The sequence below is a fragment of the Harmonia axyridis genome, chromosome 1 (genome assembly GCF_914767665.1).
Source record: "Harmonia axyridis chromosome 1, icHarAxyr1.1, whole genome shotgun sequence".
Classification (NCBI taxonomy): domain Eukaryota; kingdom Metazoa; phylum Arthropoda; class Insecta; order Coleoptera; family Coccinellidae; genus Harmonia; species Harmonia axyridis.
In genome coordinates, this window is record NC_059501.1 from 50,588,830 (window position 1) to 50,607,901 (window position 19,072).

Sequence of the window (19,072 nt, forward strand, 5' to 3'; positions counted from 1 at the left end):
GTTTTCAACATCAGTTCTCATTGAATGTTTGGGTTGGTATTATGGGTGACTGCCTAATAGGGCCGATATTTTTACCAGAAAGACTTACCGGGGACGTGTATCACAACTTTTTAGAACAAACGTTACCTCTGTTTTTGGAGGATGTACCATTGGCAATAAGACATGCAATGTGGTTTATGCACGATGGTGCACCAGCGCATTTTAGTTTGGTTGCTCGTGAGTTTTTAACATTAACATACGGAGATCGCTGGATTGGAAGAGGTGGACCTCATTTATGGCCTGCTCGTTCCCCGGACTTAAACCCCTTAGATTATTTCCTATGGGGCCATCTAAAATCATTAGTTTATACCACTCCAGTAGAAAATGTGGAAGACTTGCGAAATCGGATCATTGCTGGGTGTAACTTAATAAGAAATGATCCTGGTGTTTTTGAAAGGGTTCGGCAGTCAATGAGGAGAAGATTGGATGCTTGTATGCTGGCTAGAGGTGGTCATTTTCAACAGTTTTTGTAGGTTGAGTTGAATTTTCATGTAATTTTTCATAATAAAATGTTATTATCTGAAATTTTGTTTCCCCTATATCTTCGAAACAAATAGGTTTTTCAAAAATCATCAAAGGACAAAATATTCTTAGAATAGTCCAAGGAACAACCTCCTGAATTTTTGCCGCATGTTTAGGAAACACCCTGTATATGGAGCAACCTCCTGGATTCAGTGAGGCAAAAAAGGCTAATAAAGTATGTAAACTTGAGAAAGCTATCATATTTATGGTTTGAAACAATCAGCTAGATCTTGGAATGATAATATTGTGTCCAAATTTGTATTTTACCAAGAGGAATTTTAATGAATAAATCGATAATTTTGAGCAATATTGCAGAAGTAGTAATGTGGAATTATCGAATTAGGAAGTCTTAATATGAATATTATGATTTAATTCTCCCAAAGTACCTATGATATTCAAAAATTACAAATTATCCTGTGGCGACCGTAACTCCGGTTCAAAAACCCGATTTTTTGCCCCGTATCACGTGGTCTCCGATTGTTCATCTTTGTCAAACTAGTGCAATGCGTATTAGCTCTATTTCTCTCTAATGCGCGTTTCCATTCCTAACACCGAAATAGAAGCATAGACTCCTTCCATGTATTATTAGTTCAATGTACCGAACGCAGTAAAAAACTTCGTTAATCTATGGAATAGGTTTTCTATGCTCTATGCACCTTAACCTGATTAAATTAAAAACGACTCCGTTTATTATTTTTGAGGAATTTAGGATTTAGGTGATGATATTCAGGAAAATTTTGGTTTCGTTTTTTTTTTGGGATAATTGGACTCGTTCATAATGAAATGGTTTATTAAGTATTAATCAAAAAAAATAAACCTCAGAAAACAATATTGGGTTCCAGAATTAGCAACTTCACAAACACTGTGATTGATGTTAAGCATATATATATTTCAGGAAGGTAGTTAACAACAAAAATATTTTTTTATTAATTCATGTATCTTTCATACATTTTTCAGATTCAACTTCACCTTGAAGAAATGTTGCAATATCCACCTGTACGTTCTCAGAAATGTTCAACTCGATGTTATTTAAGATTCACCAATTTGACAGAGAGAAGTATTAATGTAGTGTGGGTTAACTTCAGTGGACAATATGTTTCCTATAAGATATTACATCGAGGACAGTTTGTTGATGTCAACACCTTCAAAACTCATCCATGGATAGCGATAGATAATAATACCAAAGATAAAATGCATTTAAATAAGAATTTTGTATATGATCCCCAAACTTTTAGAGAACATTTTACTGCAAATTTTCCTCAATACAGACTTCGAGAGGGAGTTGAAAGTAGAATTATTGTTGCGATAACACTTCCTATGAATAGCTTAAAGTACACAGTTTTATTATATCTCAAAAATTATTTCAAAGATACACATCCTGTTGATAAGTTAGATTTACCCAATTTTTTAGCAGATGCCCTTAAAGCTCATATACTGGAAAGAAATAATTTGAATACATTACCTTTATTTAGGGTGCCTAGTTCAAATCCATCCGTTTCTGGTAATAATAGATGAGTATATCATTAAAATTTATCAAACTAATTATTCGAAAAATGTCATACTGTTGAAAGTGCCTTACTGAAAAATTCTACTAAGGAAATATCAAAAAGCATATTCAAGAAAATTCAGTCTTTGGCAATACTAAGGATATTGAACTTAACATTTATATTTCTTTAAATTATGATTTCACTCGCAACATTTGTATATACATATATATATATATATCTCTTATACTTATATCGCTATTTATAAATTATATGTGATTGCTGGATTATTAATGCTAAGCTCCTAAAAATAAATTTTAATATTTTATGGCAAAAAATTTTGAAATTCAATTCATGTTCAAGAGAATAGGATCCCAATAGGATTTTACAATGAAAATTTGAATATACGAGGTCAATTGAAGAAGAAGAAATTGTTTTTATACCAAACAATATCTATACCATTATGTCGTTATACCGATTGCTTTATAATTTCGTCACAATGTGCAAATTTTTAATTTTGAGCCGACAATAGTCATAAACGATAAGGCTTGGCTTACTGATGATGAATCCATTCTCAAATTCTATTCTGTTTCTGTTCTCAAACAGAAAATCCTAAAATCTTGAAATTTTTTACCCCGCAGGTTTGGATTTCGAATATCAAGAGTTCGTTAATGGGCATAATCCCATCGTATTTCTGTAGTGAGAGATAATTCTTTTTTATTATGGAAGGCTTCAAACTTCCGATTATAATGTATATTGGGTGTTAAAAAAGGGTTTAATATTTTGGGAGCTAATTCTAGTCCTCAAAATAAGTAAAAAGTTTATAACATGGGTTCGCAAATGAGTCGTTTTGGAGATATGAGCGATTTTCAAATTATTAAGTACTAACGTAATCAAATACGATAATTTACAGAAGACATTTGATTTATTTTTTACTTCTAGTATTTTACAAAGATGTTCCATATTACCACCGTCCATTTCAATGTAGAAGTATATCATCGCATGAAGGAATTACGTACTCATTTGATAAGACCTAGTTGTATTTTGAAGGTTTGACAGGATAGTTCAATCTGATGTCGCAACTTTTTGATGCCAGCTGTGATTTTTTTAATGAACCGACTGAAAACATTTTATTTGTAAGTTCAGTAAACAAGACATCTGAAAATAAATTGATTATATATCATATTATTATGTTGTGCTAGTAGTAACTTATTTTGAGATCTATAATCAGTTTCCAGAATATTGAAACTGTTTTTTTACACCTGTTATGTTTATGATAATAAGACTCCATCATTGTTACCTTTTTCCAATAACTTTAGTCTGCGTCAATGTAATTTGGCGAGGCGTTGTCAGACGATTTCGAAGTTGCTCTCTCTCTCAGAGAATTGTGGTGTATCCTTCTAGGAACACTGACGGAATCATCAGTAAGGCAGCAAAGATGTTTCACTATACTACCATTTTTGGATCCATTTCATATACTTCCTCAACTTGGTTTCTCTCGGCTTGTTAAGTATAATATATGAGTCAGATATGTAATATATATATATCGATGGTGTAGCGCACATATGTGCTAAGTGCATAATACTTGTTCTCAGAAAAATCACTTTTAATGTTTGTCATCATCAATTTATTGAACTTATGACTTCAGAACTTCAAGAGTGACAATATTGTTTCTAGATATTACTTACATTACCTCCAAAATATGAATATAAAAAATAAATTCCGAAAATATAAATTATATCTGATTATGCCCTACGCCATCGATATAATATTTTTTCTGGATACGTTAGAGTTTGATGTACCTACTAGTTTGTTTTTGAAGTATTACTCCAGTTCTGTTAGAGAAAACAATCAATGTTTGATGTCCAAGCGTCAGTTGAAGATTTATTGTTATACAACAAGAAAAACACGCACCTTGTTCTATTTGTAGTCTTTATTAATGTATGAGAAATAACTGTGTGTGAAATACACTGGACTCCTAAACATTAAATACTATATACAATATCGACTTACCCAACAAGGTTCATAACATGATAGAGAGATATGTAAAATGCCTAGAAGATCATGGCTATATTTCGCAGTTTCATTTTTGATTATGTAATGGATTACATTACTTACTACGTTCACAGTATATAAAATACTGCTTATCTTGTGCAATGGATCAACAAAATAAATTACTTCCGGATTTGAAGGTTTTAATGATAAAGGATGTTCAAAACAATCTTATTTTAGAAACTCCTTTCCTTATTTATATACCTACTACTTTTCTGCCTTTGTTTCCATCTTATCACTCTAATTCCACATATATTCAAAGGGAATCTGCAAACAAGGTGTCATCTTAGGCTGATTTCTCTTCTAGAATTCTATCATGTACATGTTTAGATAGAAATTATCTTTATTGATAATACTAATTAGCTATGGTTATGGGGATCCAGTTTCTTCAAAATTCTTCTGGGGATATCGTCATATCCAGGTGTTGTTTTTCCGTGATATAGGGCTTTGTAATATTCTTCTTCCATGATTGGTTTCCTATTTGTTTCTGCCTGTATTTAAGAAGAGCTGAACTGATACCAGTATTCTAGGTTCATGTTTATATATTTTCATTTTTATCTGATTGGAATATATTCCAAAGGGGTCTTGAGGTTTGATTTGATATTATAGTACGAAATAAAAGCTCTTTATTATTATCATATGATTCACACTATTTTACAACTGAATTTCAAATTTAAATTAGATCGGATTGTTATTTTTTCAATAATGGCGAAAATAAAATTCCATTTGGGTATTTACTCTGAATCCATCAAAAAATTATAAATATTTCAAACCTCTAGTCTAGTGAATTACTTTTGAGAGTTATCTTCTACACAGTAGACAGAATCGATTTTGATTTCAGTGAATGAACGAACTCAATCGTTGGGTACCACTTTTGGTTCAAAATTCGAAAATTATGAATAATGTGCTTTTCTCTTTGGTCAAATTCCTAAGAGTTCTCACAGAAGCCTAGAGGGGAATAGGGATAAAAAAAATTGACTTTAATAAGGTTAGACACTGTGTATAAATTATATATATACATATATATTAATTTAATAAATATATTTTTTATAATAAATACATACAATAATTTAATAAAACATTCATAATTGAAGTCTACATCATTTACTATAAATATATTTTGTTCGTTATATTGAGGCAATAAGATGAAGGGTTGAAGAAAGTAAATCTTGCATTGTGGAAGAATATAAAGATTACTAAAGTTCACCCTGCATGTTACAACACTAACAATTTTTCTTCGTAGCATCCAACGCATAAATAAAAAAACACCCTGTGATGGGTTTTCCAAAATTCAGTTGATGCACAATATTCTTACATTCTTCTACTTCGAACAAGTGAAAACCATTTATACTTAATATATAGAAAATAGGAATAAATAACATAATACTGATTACGCATATTTCCCTTTTTTTCAGTTTTTTTTCCATATTTTGAAAACTGTTTGGATGAATGCAACAATTCAAATAAAAAGATATTCAGAATTGAATACTCTATATCATATTAGCAGTCTTCAATAATATTTTAGCTCAGTAGAGAATGTTGAACAATATTAATTTTCAGATTTCAAACATGTCCAGTACTTCACAAACGTCTAATAGGCACTCGAACTTGGGATACTCTGTATATGCTATAACGAATTTCATCTATCCTGATGAAACCAGTCAAGCCATTAGGGCTATAAATCTTGAAGTAAACATTATTCACGATATATCATAAGAGCACTATTTGCAGGGCAGAAAGAATAAAACAGTTGCAATAACATTTGGGAGAAGCCATTAATGATAGAAAAGATTACTTGAATATTGACCATGAAATCGTTTGGTTCTAGGAGAAGGCGATAAGTCTGGGTGTTTGGATAGATTATGAGCAGAGATTCAATGATCACAATATTTCCTTGTGCCTGCAAAAAGCGTATGGGATTCAAGGAAGTTATTTCGGTTCTCACAAATAATACACTATGTTTCACCTAGCGATGTTTCAACTTTTTTTCAAGCTATAAAATTAAATACTATATGAAAATTATATCTGTTACACAATATTAGGAACGAAATGATTACATATTGAAGGCGTATGGGATGTTGAGTTATTTATAGATATAACGAATTTTCAAGAAAAAACCCAAAATCCCATTGTGTCAAATTATGGATCTCACACATATGAATTATGCTGATGCTGTAAATATTTCTTGCTTTTGATCCGATGACAAGAAGCACATTCAAAAGTGGCAAAACTTATGTCTTAGACTGTTTTTGGATTGCAAACGCTCAATAGAAGTTGCACTCTCAATTATGAGAATTGACTAAATATGTAGAAGGCAACTGTATAACACCAGTTTAACTTGAAAAATTATAAAGCTATAGGGCTCCTCCATACCTAAATAACAAGATTACATACTGTTCTGATGTTCAAAGCATTAATGTTCGATTCAAAGGAACTAACCAAGTACATTAGGAGAATTCATTGTTGTAACTCATTTTAGAAAGTTGGTTTGCAAAATGCTTATGAATGAGTGGAATAGGATTTTAGCAGTGTAGTTCTATAATCAACTGCTTTTTATTTTCTTTCCTTTATGACGTTTTTTTGCAATCCATTTGGTGACTAGCTGTACAGTTTCTTTTTTGTCTGTCTTTCTGACCGTTTATATTACGGTGAAGTGTACTATGAAACAAGGGTTAGATAGAACAGTTCATTTTGCAAGTCATTGCACACTCATTCATTGATGCAAAAATCTGAATACTTCAAATATGCGAGGTGGGGGTTCATTAGTTGTAAGCTGTTCATCTTATAAAATGTCACTAAATCTGCAGATTGTAATCTACCAGTGCGAATTAGGATAGCTACTATATCGGGCCTGATATAGTAGTGTAGAATTTATTCATATGAATCAATTCAACGCTTTTTCTCATCACATTTTTCCCATCATACCAGATTAGCTTTTCAAATATGCAATATAGATAGATTCTCGTAAGTTTCATACACATGGACAAAAAATTACCTGTCACGTAAGCAGTTTCCAAACAAAAGTCCTTATTTGAGGTCGACTCACTGACTGATTCATATAAATTAAAAAGCATTTCTATAATATTACATATAAAAAATTGAAAATAAATTCTGTTTAGGTAAATATTTTCTGAGGTAATTTTATTGATGACCTAAGAGCCTAATGCTTCCTACCGATCTACTGCTATAGGATTTCAATTGTCTGATCATTATAAGGAATAATTTCACCCATATGCACATGTTTCAGGACGAAACATAGTCGTTTCAAGGTGAAATATTCACAACCAGCTCAGACTAAACTAGGCATTTATGGTGTAAAATCAAATTGGGTAAACATATTCTCAAGAGAGAAAAGAATGCTTCGCGCGATATAAATTACCAAATGGTACTACTAACAGAGCGACTGACAATACACAGAAAATTTTGTGGGTTCGATGGTAAAGCAATCCATTTTAATCCAGTTCATTCTGAAGTAAATGGTGCTTGGAAAATGAAGTGAAACTTTTTTAAACAAGATAAAAGAACATCCTGTTAATGTTAGGGACAAAGATTCAATTCTGAAATGAATTTGATGAATATTTGTTTTCTTTTCTGCACTAGAATGGGAAAAGGCAGACCAAAAACTTTGATTTTCTAACAAAATCAGAGGCGAAAATGGGTAGGGAAGGAGCTAACTTTATTAATGGTAATTATGTTTTAAGAATGGAAAAACTTGAGGATCAAAGTCTGTGTTTTTTAATAGGGATTATCACCACGTTGTTTTCCGCGTATTAGTCAAACTTTGGTACCCATTCATTTCCCCTCTCGCGCTCCTACTATGACCAAACTATGTACGGTGTACAAAGTTGTACATTCACAAATCGGCAATTTCTAAGATAAAATACCTCTGATTTCGTTTTGAACTGAGTAGCCACGTAGTGGTGTTCCCTTTCAACCTCTTTTTAAACTTTTTTTATGTCTATTTCTGGGCTGAATTCGTCATAGACATTTGGCACTCTTATACTATTCCTTTTTGACGCTTGTTCCAGGGCTAACTACAAAGCTGCAAACATTGAAATTATTCTTGAGATTATGATTTTTTCATGAATTACTGACAGATTAGTTTGAGTTATGTCACTTAAAACAGATAAAAATTGAATTGATACACCTGATATTTCAGGGAGAACAGAGGTTTTCATTCATTCATTCCTCTCTTTAATGTGCTCACCATTTTTTCGGTATGTACACAGATCAAGTCTCGACACGTTTTGTATTGCATACTACTCAGTCATACTACATTTAAATCTAGACAATTTTTGTTTTTGTGACAAACTAAGGACATACACAACCATCCATGCCCTTGCCGGGATTCGAACCCGGTACCTTAGCTTTGGCAGTCAGGAACCATCCTACTGCTGCCACCAAGGCAGGTCAGCAGAGGTTTTGTTGAATTTCATACTTCATAATTGACTCAGGCGTCAAAATTTTAAGCACAGACCGCCAGGCTTAGAAAAAGACATAAAAAGGGCCAAGTGTATAAAGGGGTTAATTCTCTTTTCAGTTCCTATATCAATAAGTAATGATAATTCCCAATAAAAAAGACATTTTTCGCCAACTATAAATTTAAATGAATTTTGTGGTAAGTTAGTTATAATCATCACTAGCAACATTAAATTTGTCAAATCAAGAATGGAGATTTGTGAATGAGTTTAAATCAAGGAAACAAAAGTTGCAAGAGACATAAGAGTAAAAAGAAATTGAAAAATCCTAGATTTCTAGATCTATGACAAATTTGAAACTTGTGGCAATATTTCTTTGAGGTTGGAGAACATTTAATGTTTGAAGAAAATGTTATTCATATTCAAAAATTTAGACAAAAAATTGATATTGCAAAAGATTTTGACTGATTAATTTTCAGCAAAAAAACAGGGGGTTGCAAAGTAAATGTGCATGGAGATTCTTTTCAACATCGAATAGTAAAGTTATATTTCAACTGAAACCATTAGGATTATTAAATTGCCAATTCCATGTATCTTTACACATCTCATCTATATTCTTTTCCGCAGCCCAATTCAATTCATTCTTTGCTAAGCTAGCATCAGAGTAACAAGTTGCAATATCCCCTGGTCTTCTATCAACTAATTTATATTCCACTTTTCTACCAGATGCTTTTTCAAATGCCTTTATAACTTCGAGAACAGAATAACCCCGACCAGTTCCTAAATTATAAGCTCTAAAACCCAAAAAGGAAGGGTTTGAAAGTTTCTCTAGAGCTCTCAAGTGACCTACAGCCAAATCAGAGATGTGTATATAATCACGTACCCCCGTACCATCTATAGTATCATAGTCTGAACCAAAAACACTGAGGAATTCCCTTTTTCCAATCGCAACCTGAAATTGATAAAATATTAAATGAGAAGTCAAAATTTTTGAATTAAATTTTTTGATGATATAATGTTATCTGAATTTTTTCAGAAAATGTGAGCGTATTATTTTGTTTACAATTTTATAGAACTTGGATAAAAACATACCTGAGATATATATGGCATTAAATTGTTAGGAATTCCAGAAGGATCTTCTCCAATCATTCCAGATGGGTGAGCACCAACAGGATTGAAGTACCTTAGAGAAATCAATTTCCAGTCCTAAAAATGAGAAAGGCGAAAAAAATAAATACATAAATAAATTATACATAAAATGTGAATGAAAACACTGGTTATATTAAGGAACATCTTAATAATTATTGTGTTTATTGTTACTTTGAGCACATCAAACACAAGGTCACATCATACCATAGGATTTTACTACTTCTGGTTTATTACTTCATAAATTTCCAAGGAAATTTTTTCAACCATTTCCACCCTTTGAAATTATCACATATAAATTCTTGAAATGGATAGTTTATAAAAATTGAATATTTATTCATTTTCGAAAATAGCAAAATACACTTGATATGAATTGATACAATAGATCATCGTAATTGTAAATAATGTAAATGACAGACAGTGTTGCCAGATTGGTTTTTTAATATATCAGTAGATACTGCATAAAAAATCCGTAGAAATCAGCAGACGTAGTCGTATGGTAGGAAGAGGTATTCGGAAATAATGCGATATAGGTATTTTTCACGAAAAATACACAACTTTATCTCAAGAGGGGTGAAATAATATAAACTTTACCAAAAGAACAGAACACATAAAAAAATACATTAAGAAAAGAACCACACATAGCAAGAATTAATCCGCCTCTGTTTCAGAAGCAGAAATCTTTTCTGTTTTCTTGTACAGGGTGAGAAAATTTCGATGTTTTAGCACTACAACTTTTAAACCAGAGTAGATAGACAAAATCTGATACCCTATCCTCGGTCTCTTTTTCTGAGGAACTATCAAGGGTAGAGTATTCATTTTTGGCCACCTTCTTTTGTTTTCGAGTTATAAGCGAAAATTGGAAAAATGGCGATATCGAAAAACATTTATATCTCCACTAATACTGATGATAGAGCTGTGAAATCGAAACATTATACAGGCACTTTTTCACGTAGAATCCAGTGGCGTGCTCGTCTTTTGAAAAGGTTCTTTAATTACGAAGCTATGACCTGAAGTTATGTTTTTTCAAATGGGAACACTAGATTTCTGTGACATTTTCGAAATCATAATTATTTTCCTGATTTCAAAAATATATAACATCGTATGGTTTGTATCAATACAAATAATCGAAAATGGTCAAAAACTTTTTTTTATCTAAGAGTCCCAATATTTCTATGGTTTCAACTGTTGATGAACACAGAAAAATTGAGCTTTTTATAACAAGAGCAGTGTTATCCCGTCAATCTGATTATTTCTATGTTTTTCCCTAATATCTACAAATTTTGAATTCCAGAAAGAATACGCACAAGTACCAATCTATTTTAAATAGCATATGAAACAACGCATATATGATTTTGAACTCAACAATTTAATTACGAAGAGAACAAACAAGAAATAATATTTAACCTATATAGTAATGACAACAATTGCACAATGCACAGTCGACACATCTCGATATTTCGCACCGAATTCAATAGATGAAAATTTGAAACTGTGTTCAAGCAACCTAGGAAATTTTCTCCGAGTTCATTTATATTTTCGAAACTATTTTTTGAAATATATCTAGATTCGAATTTTGTAGAAGTTGGTAAAAAACATAGAAATAATCAGATTGACGGAAGGACACTGCTCTTGTTATAGAAAGCTCGATTTTTCTTACTCATCAACAGTTGAAACCATAGAAATATTGAGACTTCTAGTTAAAAAAAGGTTTTTGACCAATTTCTGTTATTTATTTTGATACAAGCCATGATGTCATTAATTTTTGAAATCAGGAAAAATTAAGCTTTCAAAAAAATGTCACAGAAATCTAGTGTTCATAGCTTCGTAATTAAAGACCCTTTTGAAAAGACGAGCACGCCACTGGATCCTACGTGAAAAAGTGCCTGTATAATGTTTTGATTTCACAGCTCTACCATCAGTATTAGCGGAGATATAAATGTTTTTCGATATCGCCATTTTTCCAATTTTCGCTTATAACTCGAAAACCAAAGAAGGTGGCCAAAAATGAATACTACCCTTGTTAGTTTATCAGAAAAGGAGACCGAGGATGGGGTATCAGATTTTGACTATCTACTCTGGTTTAAAAGTTGTAGTGCTAAAACATCGAAATTTGCCCACCCTGTACATATCAGAATACATTTTTCGGTTTAATCATTTTTGTACTAAATTCCACGTTGGAAAAGTTTTTAACTCTATTTATTAAATAGTGTTTCATTCTTGTGATGACTAAACAAAATGAATACATGTTTATTATACAGGGTGCTTATTTTTGAAAGGGCCAAACTTCCAAGGGGAGATCATACAAGTTATTTGCAACAGAAAATGTCATACACATGGTCGAAATGTTGATGGTTATTCTTCAATTTAACATTTCTTGATTTCACGAAATATTTATAATTTTTCCATTAAATCAATTATATTTCTGTTATCCTTGTAGCCATATCAAATTTCACCACAATTCTGGAAACTGCATTAAATTTGCAACAAGAAGAGAAGTTATGTGCCAAAAAATTATTATTGCGGGCGTGGTAAGGATATGAATATCACTATTCTGCCGGGAATAAAATCAGTCAAATTTTTTCAATGGTTTTATCAATGAAAAATTATTAATTATGGGCATGTTTTCTGATCAGCAAAAACTACCTCATTTAGTATGCTTTCGAATAACATATAAACGTTTCTGCTAGCTTCTTATCCTCTTGCCATAATATCATGGCTAACATGATAACAACGAAAAGTTGAAATATTCCAATTTAAATTTGCTGTATCTTGAAGCGCTTTATGATTGAATATTGAAGCAATTCTCTTGGAAATCATGAATTCATCTGTCGAGTCAAAACGATTCAAACGAATCAACTCAATTTTAATCATACAGATTTTATGGAAAAATGTGAAGAAAACAGACTTCATCTCCTTACCACCCCGCAATAAGAACTTTTTGGCACACAAACTCTTTATCTTATAGTAAATTTAGCACATTTTCATATAGGCGGTCAAATTTGATGTGGCTACAAGGATAATTGAAATATTATTGTTTTTATGGATGTTTTTTTTAATATTTTAAGCAATCAAGAAATTTTAAATTGAAGAATAACCATCAACATTCCGACCATGTCTTATATGAAATTTTTTGTTACAAATAATTTGTATGATCTACCCTTCAAGTTTGGCCCTTTTAAAAGTAGACATTCTGTATACTGGCCGAGAATAATTTTTTTCATCGTTTTCATTGAATTAATTTCTGAAAATATTTTTCTTCCATTTGCAGGTGAATGTGGAAGACACATCATATCAGAGGCGGCTCTCATATAGAGCAACTGAGGTCCGGCCCCTCATGTATAACTTAATAAAATGTGAAATTTTTAACACATTATTTATTTAAATATAAAACGATTTCAACTATGTAATTTCAAGTCACCAAAATAAATAATCAAAACATCGAATTACCATCGAAGTCGAAAATATTACTTTTTAAATTACCCCCTTCCAACTATCCAAATTCTGAACACTCAAATCGTTGCCCGACCGCTACTAAGAAAATAATAATCCCAGAAATTTGGAGCTTCCTATACTTCACAAATAGCTGATAGAACGCTATGTTAGACAGCGTTCATAAACTTAAGGCTGACTTCTTCATATGCGAATGAAGAAATTTATTCCTTTTGCGCAGGATTTATTCGTAGCTAAAACGTGCGCTGTAGGAATAAATTTATTTATTCGCATGTGAAAAACCGGCTTTTAGTGGAGTAAGCTCGTATAACTCGGAAATGTCCATAAACGTAGTACTACTATGCCTTTCTCCGAGTGAGCTCTGTGCTAGCATTCATAAACTTTTAGCGCATTGGAAAGGACAGCTCTCATTCGGAGCTGGATCGTTTTAGTGCTGCTCTGATAACTGATTCGAACTTGGAGCATGTAGGAAATGCGAACTTTTGAAGAACTACACAGGCTCGATCCTTATGTGAAGACTTCTGTGATCATTCGCTGATATTCAACCAGTATTTGAATTTGAATTGTTTTTCAACATAACTCGAATACAATTTGACATAACCATCGAGATAAAATAGAAGGAGGCGCTATGAGCAGTTATCGTGCTAGAAGACATGTGTCCACTAGGCAGGGCTAATTCTATTACTAGAGTGGGGGCAATATAAGGGTCGGATTAAGTAAACTTTCACGAAGGAATACAAAAATAAACCGTGTTCATCACTTTTTAAACAGTACAAGCATTGTTCACAAACAATTTTTTGTTTCAAATAATATACAACATATCCTGCCATATACATTTTAATATATTTAGAGTATGGTGAAGATGGATATGCAAAACTTGTGGATACGGATCTGTTCACTACTATGAAATGTTATTGGTCAACAGTTAACTAAGATCTAAATCCAAAATGGCGTACTGGTACCGATTTAAGTCACGACTCCTTCTCTATTCTATCTCGATGAATTATGACAGCACCACGCGCGTTTGGCACCGTCGAAAAAGTACATTGCTAAAATATTTGAATTGACAGCGAGCGAATAGATATTTGCTCTGCCTTGGGATTGTGCATGATCAGCCGAAAATATATTTAGGCTGTATTTTTTAAGTTCACAACGAGTCGAACACAATAAGCACGAAAAAATTTCTAAGTAATGGTGCAGCCAGTCGAGAACGCTATTACTCAGGGGAAACTCGGCATACTCTATTCATTCGTAAGGTAAGCTTGTACTGTGACAGTTGCGACGTCATTATTGTTAATATTCAGTTTGAAATTTAAATAGTCAAAATTTATGTTTAAAAGTTTAGTCACAATAATGGAACACCTACTACATATTAGAACTGACACTATTATTCTGAAAATAAAGGTATATAGAAAATCGGAGATGTAATGATTAATATTTGTGATTATATTCATGATTTCACAGGTTGAGGTGAAATTTTTGAAGTAACCAAATCGGATGAAATAATGAAAATATCACAGCAAATAATCTCAGTAGGGAAACTCCAAATGAGGTATTAACATTAGGTCAGCAAGAAGTGTCAACAGGTCATACCTCATTGAAACCTTATCCTAAAACATCAAAAGATATTTCATCAAAATGCACATGGGGCGAATTCGGAAAGTCAGCACTGTTTAATGCGCTGGTCAGCGCTGAACCAGCAGAATGTCGTTAATGAAGAAAAATCGAGAATAATTAGACCTACACTTCAGGCGAACCTCAAGGTTCGATTTTGGGGCCATTGTTTGTCATTTTCATTAACGATATATATATATACAATCTGTATCCCATTTGTTACCTTTCGGTGTATGGGTTTCATTATCTACATTTTCCAACTTAACAATAACTTAAGAATAATTCTAATTTGATTCAATAAATTTCTTCCATTCTGTCTTATTTGATGTCATCATCTCAGCTTCCCTGACGCTTTTCCCTCTCTTTTTTATTTCCTCTTCTACCATATCCTCCCATGTTTGTTGCGGTCTTCCCCTTTTTGCCTTTTTCTCGACTTTTGCCTCCCATATTTGTTTGATTGGTCTCTCCTCCTCCATACGATGTAAGTGTCCCCACCATCCCAACTGCCTCTCACCCACAAACCTTTCCAATGATTTTATCCCCAATTCACCTCTTATGTCCTCATTTCTCCTTCTGTCCATCCTTGTAACCCCCTTCACTCCTCTCAGAAATTTCATTTCCACTGCCTGTAGTTCACTCCTCATTCTCTTTGTTGTGTTCCAAGCTTCACATCCGTACGACAGAACAGGTCTGAATATCGACTTAAACACGGTCATTTTAGTTTTCTCTTCGACTTCAATTCTTCTTAGGAATTTCTTATTCATTGTGTGGTATAATCTGCCGGCTTTTTCAATTCTCTCGTTAATCTCCCTTTCTTGGCTTCCCGTATTTCTATGTTCACTCCTAAATATCTGAAACATTCCACCTTTCCAACTTCCTCTCCCTCAATTTCCAATCATCCTCCCGTTCATCGTTCACTTCCATCACTTTTGTCTTTCTTCTATTTATTTCCATCCCATATTTTCTCAGTATTCCATTCCATATATCCAAATTTCCCTGTATACTCCTCCTTGTTCCCGCCATCAATACGATGTCATCCGCAAAGGCACATTCTGATATTACAACTCTTCTTAAGTTCTTAAAACCAATTGTAAGCTTCTCTGTTCTCTCCTTTGACTCTCTGATTATCTCATCCAAAAACACTATAAACAATGTCAGACTCAGCACTCCACCCTGCCTCAGTCCCTCCTTTGTCTGAAATAATTCCGACTTCATATTTCTGACAATAACACAGTTCAACTTAACAGTTTAGACTTAAGCATTACACTGTGCAGTGTGTATGTGTCTTTGGGTAATAACCTGTTTGTAATGCAGTATAAATAAAAATAAATACCAAATTTTAAATTTCACGCCTGTTCTTTCAAAAATAGCTTTGAAATATTTAATATGCCAAGCTTCTTCAATTTTATTAGAAAGAGTTGCCTCAGCTGTGAACTATGCAGTGCTGGATATTAGAAGCAGATTGACAGGGAAATACATCAAGCAGAAAGTGCTTCTAATGTCCATACCTGAATACTGATTTCAATAAAATATAAATACAAATTTTTTCCTTTTTTTGATGATAAAAATAATGCTAAATTACCAAATGTGTAGTTCATTCTGAATATTTTGATAAAGCCCATGGCTAACCTCACATTTGTCAAATATTTATTTACTCTTACATAAATTGAAAGTATCAGAATATATCGATACTATATATCGATAATTTTCCTTCCCTTGTTCCTTGAACTGAAGAAAAATAAACACAAACGATATTTGATAACTTTCAGAATATGTGATTGACACAATTCATGGTCTTCTGCTATAAGACATTAGAAACAGTGGAAATGAAACTGTAATGGATACAATTGAAAGTTTGGATATTCAGAATACTCATAATGGTGAAACCATAATTTCAAGAGAAGATAAGAGACCATAAAGAAAATCACCCTTCTAACTAATTGAGAGATTTGATTACTTTTTAGGATGTGGAAAATGTCCTGATGAGTCATCCTCTATTTATAGAAATTTATATAAAATGAGGGTGACTGATATAATTCATCAGGACTTGTTTTATACTGATTATATACTTATTTTTTATGCAATAATATGTGTAACAAATCCTTTTCTTCGATTATTCAGATTGTCGATCATCTGAATGCATGACAACAACAATTAGTCCGGATAATCAAGTTTCAACTGTATTATATTCATTTATTTTAATAATCCATAGATATTAGTAGTAGTAGTAGTAGTAGTAATATTAGTATTAGCTGCATGTATCTCTGCTTGAGAAGAGGAATAAGGTATTTGATGTTTGAATTTTGAATCCCATGTCAATCACTTGCATTTCAGACCCCTGAAGACAATTATATACTTAATAACAAAAATGATTACTTCAAGCTTCTTTAGAGGTCTGAAATACAAATTATTGACATGGGATTAAAAATTCAAACAACAAATACCTTATTCCTCTTTTCGAGCTGAGAGATATGCAGTAATATAATTCAGTAATCATTTTTATTGTTGAGTATATAGCTGCATATAATGTATACAATTATATACTTAACAACAAAAATGATTACTATAAACTTCTTCAGGGGTCTGAAATACTTCATATTGTGAAGTATTGAACGTATACAATTCACCACATGTGTTACACATACATACAAATACTGTTGTTATTACTAAATTATTTTTAAATGCAATGCTCAATATCGAACATGTTATTTAGAAAAGTCTTTTTTAATATTTGATATCATATTCGGATTACAAATGTACCATAGTATCATAACTTCACTAGCTATGAAATATGCATGAAAATAATTGGATCGAATTAGGTGGTTGTATTTGAACCGATATGACAATGAGAATTTTCAGTAAGAGGGAACATGAAATTACTAACCGGATAAGCAGAACACAGGTCTTTCCCAATTTCTTCAACAAAGTACTTAGTTTTACCATAGGGATTTGTGCATCCTTGTCCAGTAGGATGTGTCTCAGTCAAAGGCAAATACACAGGTGTGCCATAGACTGTTGCTGAAGATGAATAGACTAATGATTTCACATTATTACTATGCATCACCTTAAAAGCATTAGTGAATTATTAAAAAAAAAATGAAAGCAATAGCATTTTACCTGAAATAGATTGTTGGAACCACCTACATTATTTTCATAGTAAGATAAAGGTATTTTCGTTGATTCTCCTACAGATTTCATAGCTGCAAAATGTATAACAGTGGAAATTTTATGCTGTAATGAAATGGTAGATTTATAAGCTGACGATTTTTCAACAAATATTCAATACCTTTTTAAAAATTTTGTCTAAATCGTCTTTATTTCTAATGTCCACATTGTAAAATACAACCTGTTTACCAGTGATTTTTTCAACCCTTTTGAGCGATTCCGGTTTTGCACAGTCATTTTCAATTGCTTGGCAATTTGATAAATTGTCAATTGCCACTACGGAATAATTTGAATTCAATAATTCAACAACTGTATGAGATCCTACATAACCACCACCTCCAGTCACAAGAATATTTTGAGATTTTCCTCCTATACACTGGCAATTTTGACAAGACATGGGCAAATGGCTTTCTTCGAAAATCCAGCTCCTACAATTTAGAATTTAAAATTTTATTATGAGCAAAGTTTTTAGGTTAGATCTCACCTTACTTTGTCAAATAATCGAGCGGTATGATTGCATAGTACACAAACACAGTGATATATATAGTTCTGAATAATGAATAAGGCATGGTTATCACTTTTAGTATCAGTTAACGTCACAGCAGATAGTAGATAATTTTGCAGGCGCGATTTTCTTGATGGTCGTCTACGTGGTACAAAATGTCTTATGCTTGCATTTTCATCACAAGAAGATAAAATAACTTTCATATTGAAACCTTTTTCAACACCTCATTTACACATCAGGTGTGTAACAATTTCATAAAAAGACTAAAATGAGATATCTATTGAAATTTATGTTTTATAATACGACAAATGACTAGCAAAAATACGGTTATAACGTTACTATTATTCTTCGATGCTACTGGTACCACCAGTTCTAGTTCACTGGTGAGTGGTGGTGGTGGTAGTGACTACTGACTACTGTTGACGACTAACTGGTGGTACCAACTACCAATTGTACCGAAGAAACATACAATGCATGGTTGCATATAGGTACAATACAAACCCAATGTTACCAAAGTTGGGAATGTGCCGAAAATGTACCAGAGAAGGCTATTACCAAAGAATAGCCTAGTGATTTATGGTATTGCCATATTACATTATAAAACAAGAACCATTTTTGAAACATTTATTGAATTGAGCTATATAAGGCAAATTGGTTATTATTTGACCCAACAT

The 19,072-nt window shown here is 32.4% G+C and overlaps 1 protein-coding gene and 3 long non-coding RNA genes across 7 annotated transcripts; 2 read left to right on the plus strand and 2 right to left on the minus strand.

Annotated features, from left to right (window-relative positions):
* Positions 1-795: 795 nt before the first annotated feature.
* Positions 796-5,187, plus strand: LOC123688569. 2 transcript variants are annotated; one of them, XR_006750057.1, is made up of 3 exons: positions 1,168-1,460; positions 1,519-2,639; positions 3,265-3,276. It is a non-coding gene; the product is annotated as an uncharacterized LOC123688569 (long non-coding RNA). The 2 variants fall into 2 exon arrangements; XR_006750056.1 differs by having other exon boundaries at positions 796-1,460; positions 1,519-5,187.
* LOC123688571 lies at positions 3,023-4,146 on the minus strand. Of its 2 annotated transcripts, none has more exons than XR_006750059.1 (3): positions 3,852-4,146; positions 3,346-3,547; positions 3,023-3,164 (listed from the first exon to the last, which is right to left on the minus strand). It is a non-coding gene; the product is annotated as an uncharacterized LOC123688571 (long non-coding RNA). The 2 variants fall into 2 exon arrangements; XR_006750060.1 differs by having other exon boundaries at positions 3,062-3,203.
* On the minus strand, positions 5,124-18,825 carry LOC123688568 (UDP-glucose 4-epimerase-like). Of its 2 annotated transcripts, none has more exons than XM_045627153.1 (6): positions 18,378-18,825; positions 18,015-18,321; positions 17,846-17,959; positions 17,613-17,792; positions 9,608-9,721; positions 5,124-9,467 (listed from the first exon to the last, which is right to left on the minus strand). In XM_045627153.1, the coding sequence occupies exons 1-6, from the start codon at positions 18,599-18,601 to the stop codon at positions 9,066-9,068; spliced, it is 1,341 nt and encodes a 446-aa protein (XP_045483109.1). In that variant the 5' UTR covers positions 18,602-18,825; the 3' UTR covers positions 5,124-9,065. The 2 variants fall into 2 exon arrangements, with proteins under 2 accessions (XP_045483109.1, XP_045483110.1); XM_045627154.1 differs by having other exon boundaries at positions 18,383-18,602.
* On the plus strand, positions 14,395-14,826 carry LOC123688574. The gene is made up of 2 exons (XR_006750062.1): positions 14,395-14,518; positions 14,579-14,826. It is a non-coding gene; the product is annotated as an uncharacterized LOC123688574 (long non-coding RNA).
* Positions 18,826-19,072: the final 247 nt, after the last annotated feature.

What these genes read in the sequence shown, in the direction of transcription:
- LOC123688568 (XM_045627153.1), bottom strand. Translation starts at nt 18,601, where the DNA reads ATGAAAGTTATTTTATCTTCTTGTGATGAAAATGCAAGCATAAGACAT. An exon ending in TAGACAAAATTTTTAAAAAG is followed by an intron (nt 17,960 to 18,014) that starts GTATTGAATATT and finishes ATTTCATTACAG; the next exon opens with CATAAAATTTCCACTGTTAT. An exon ending in GTTCCAACAATCTATTTCAG is followed by an intron (nt 17,793 to 17,845) that starts GTAAAATGCTAT and finishes AATGCTTTTAAG; the next exon opens with GTGATGCATAGTAATAATGT.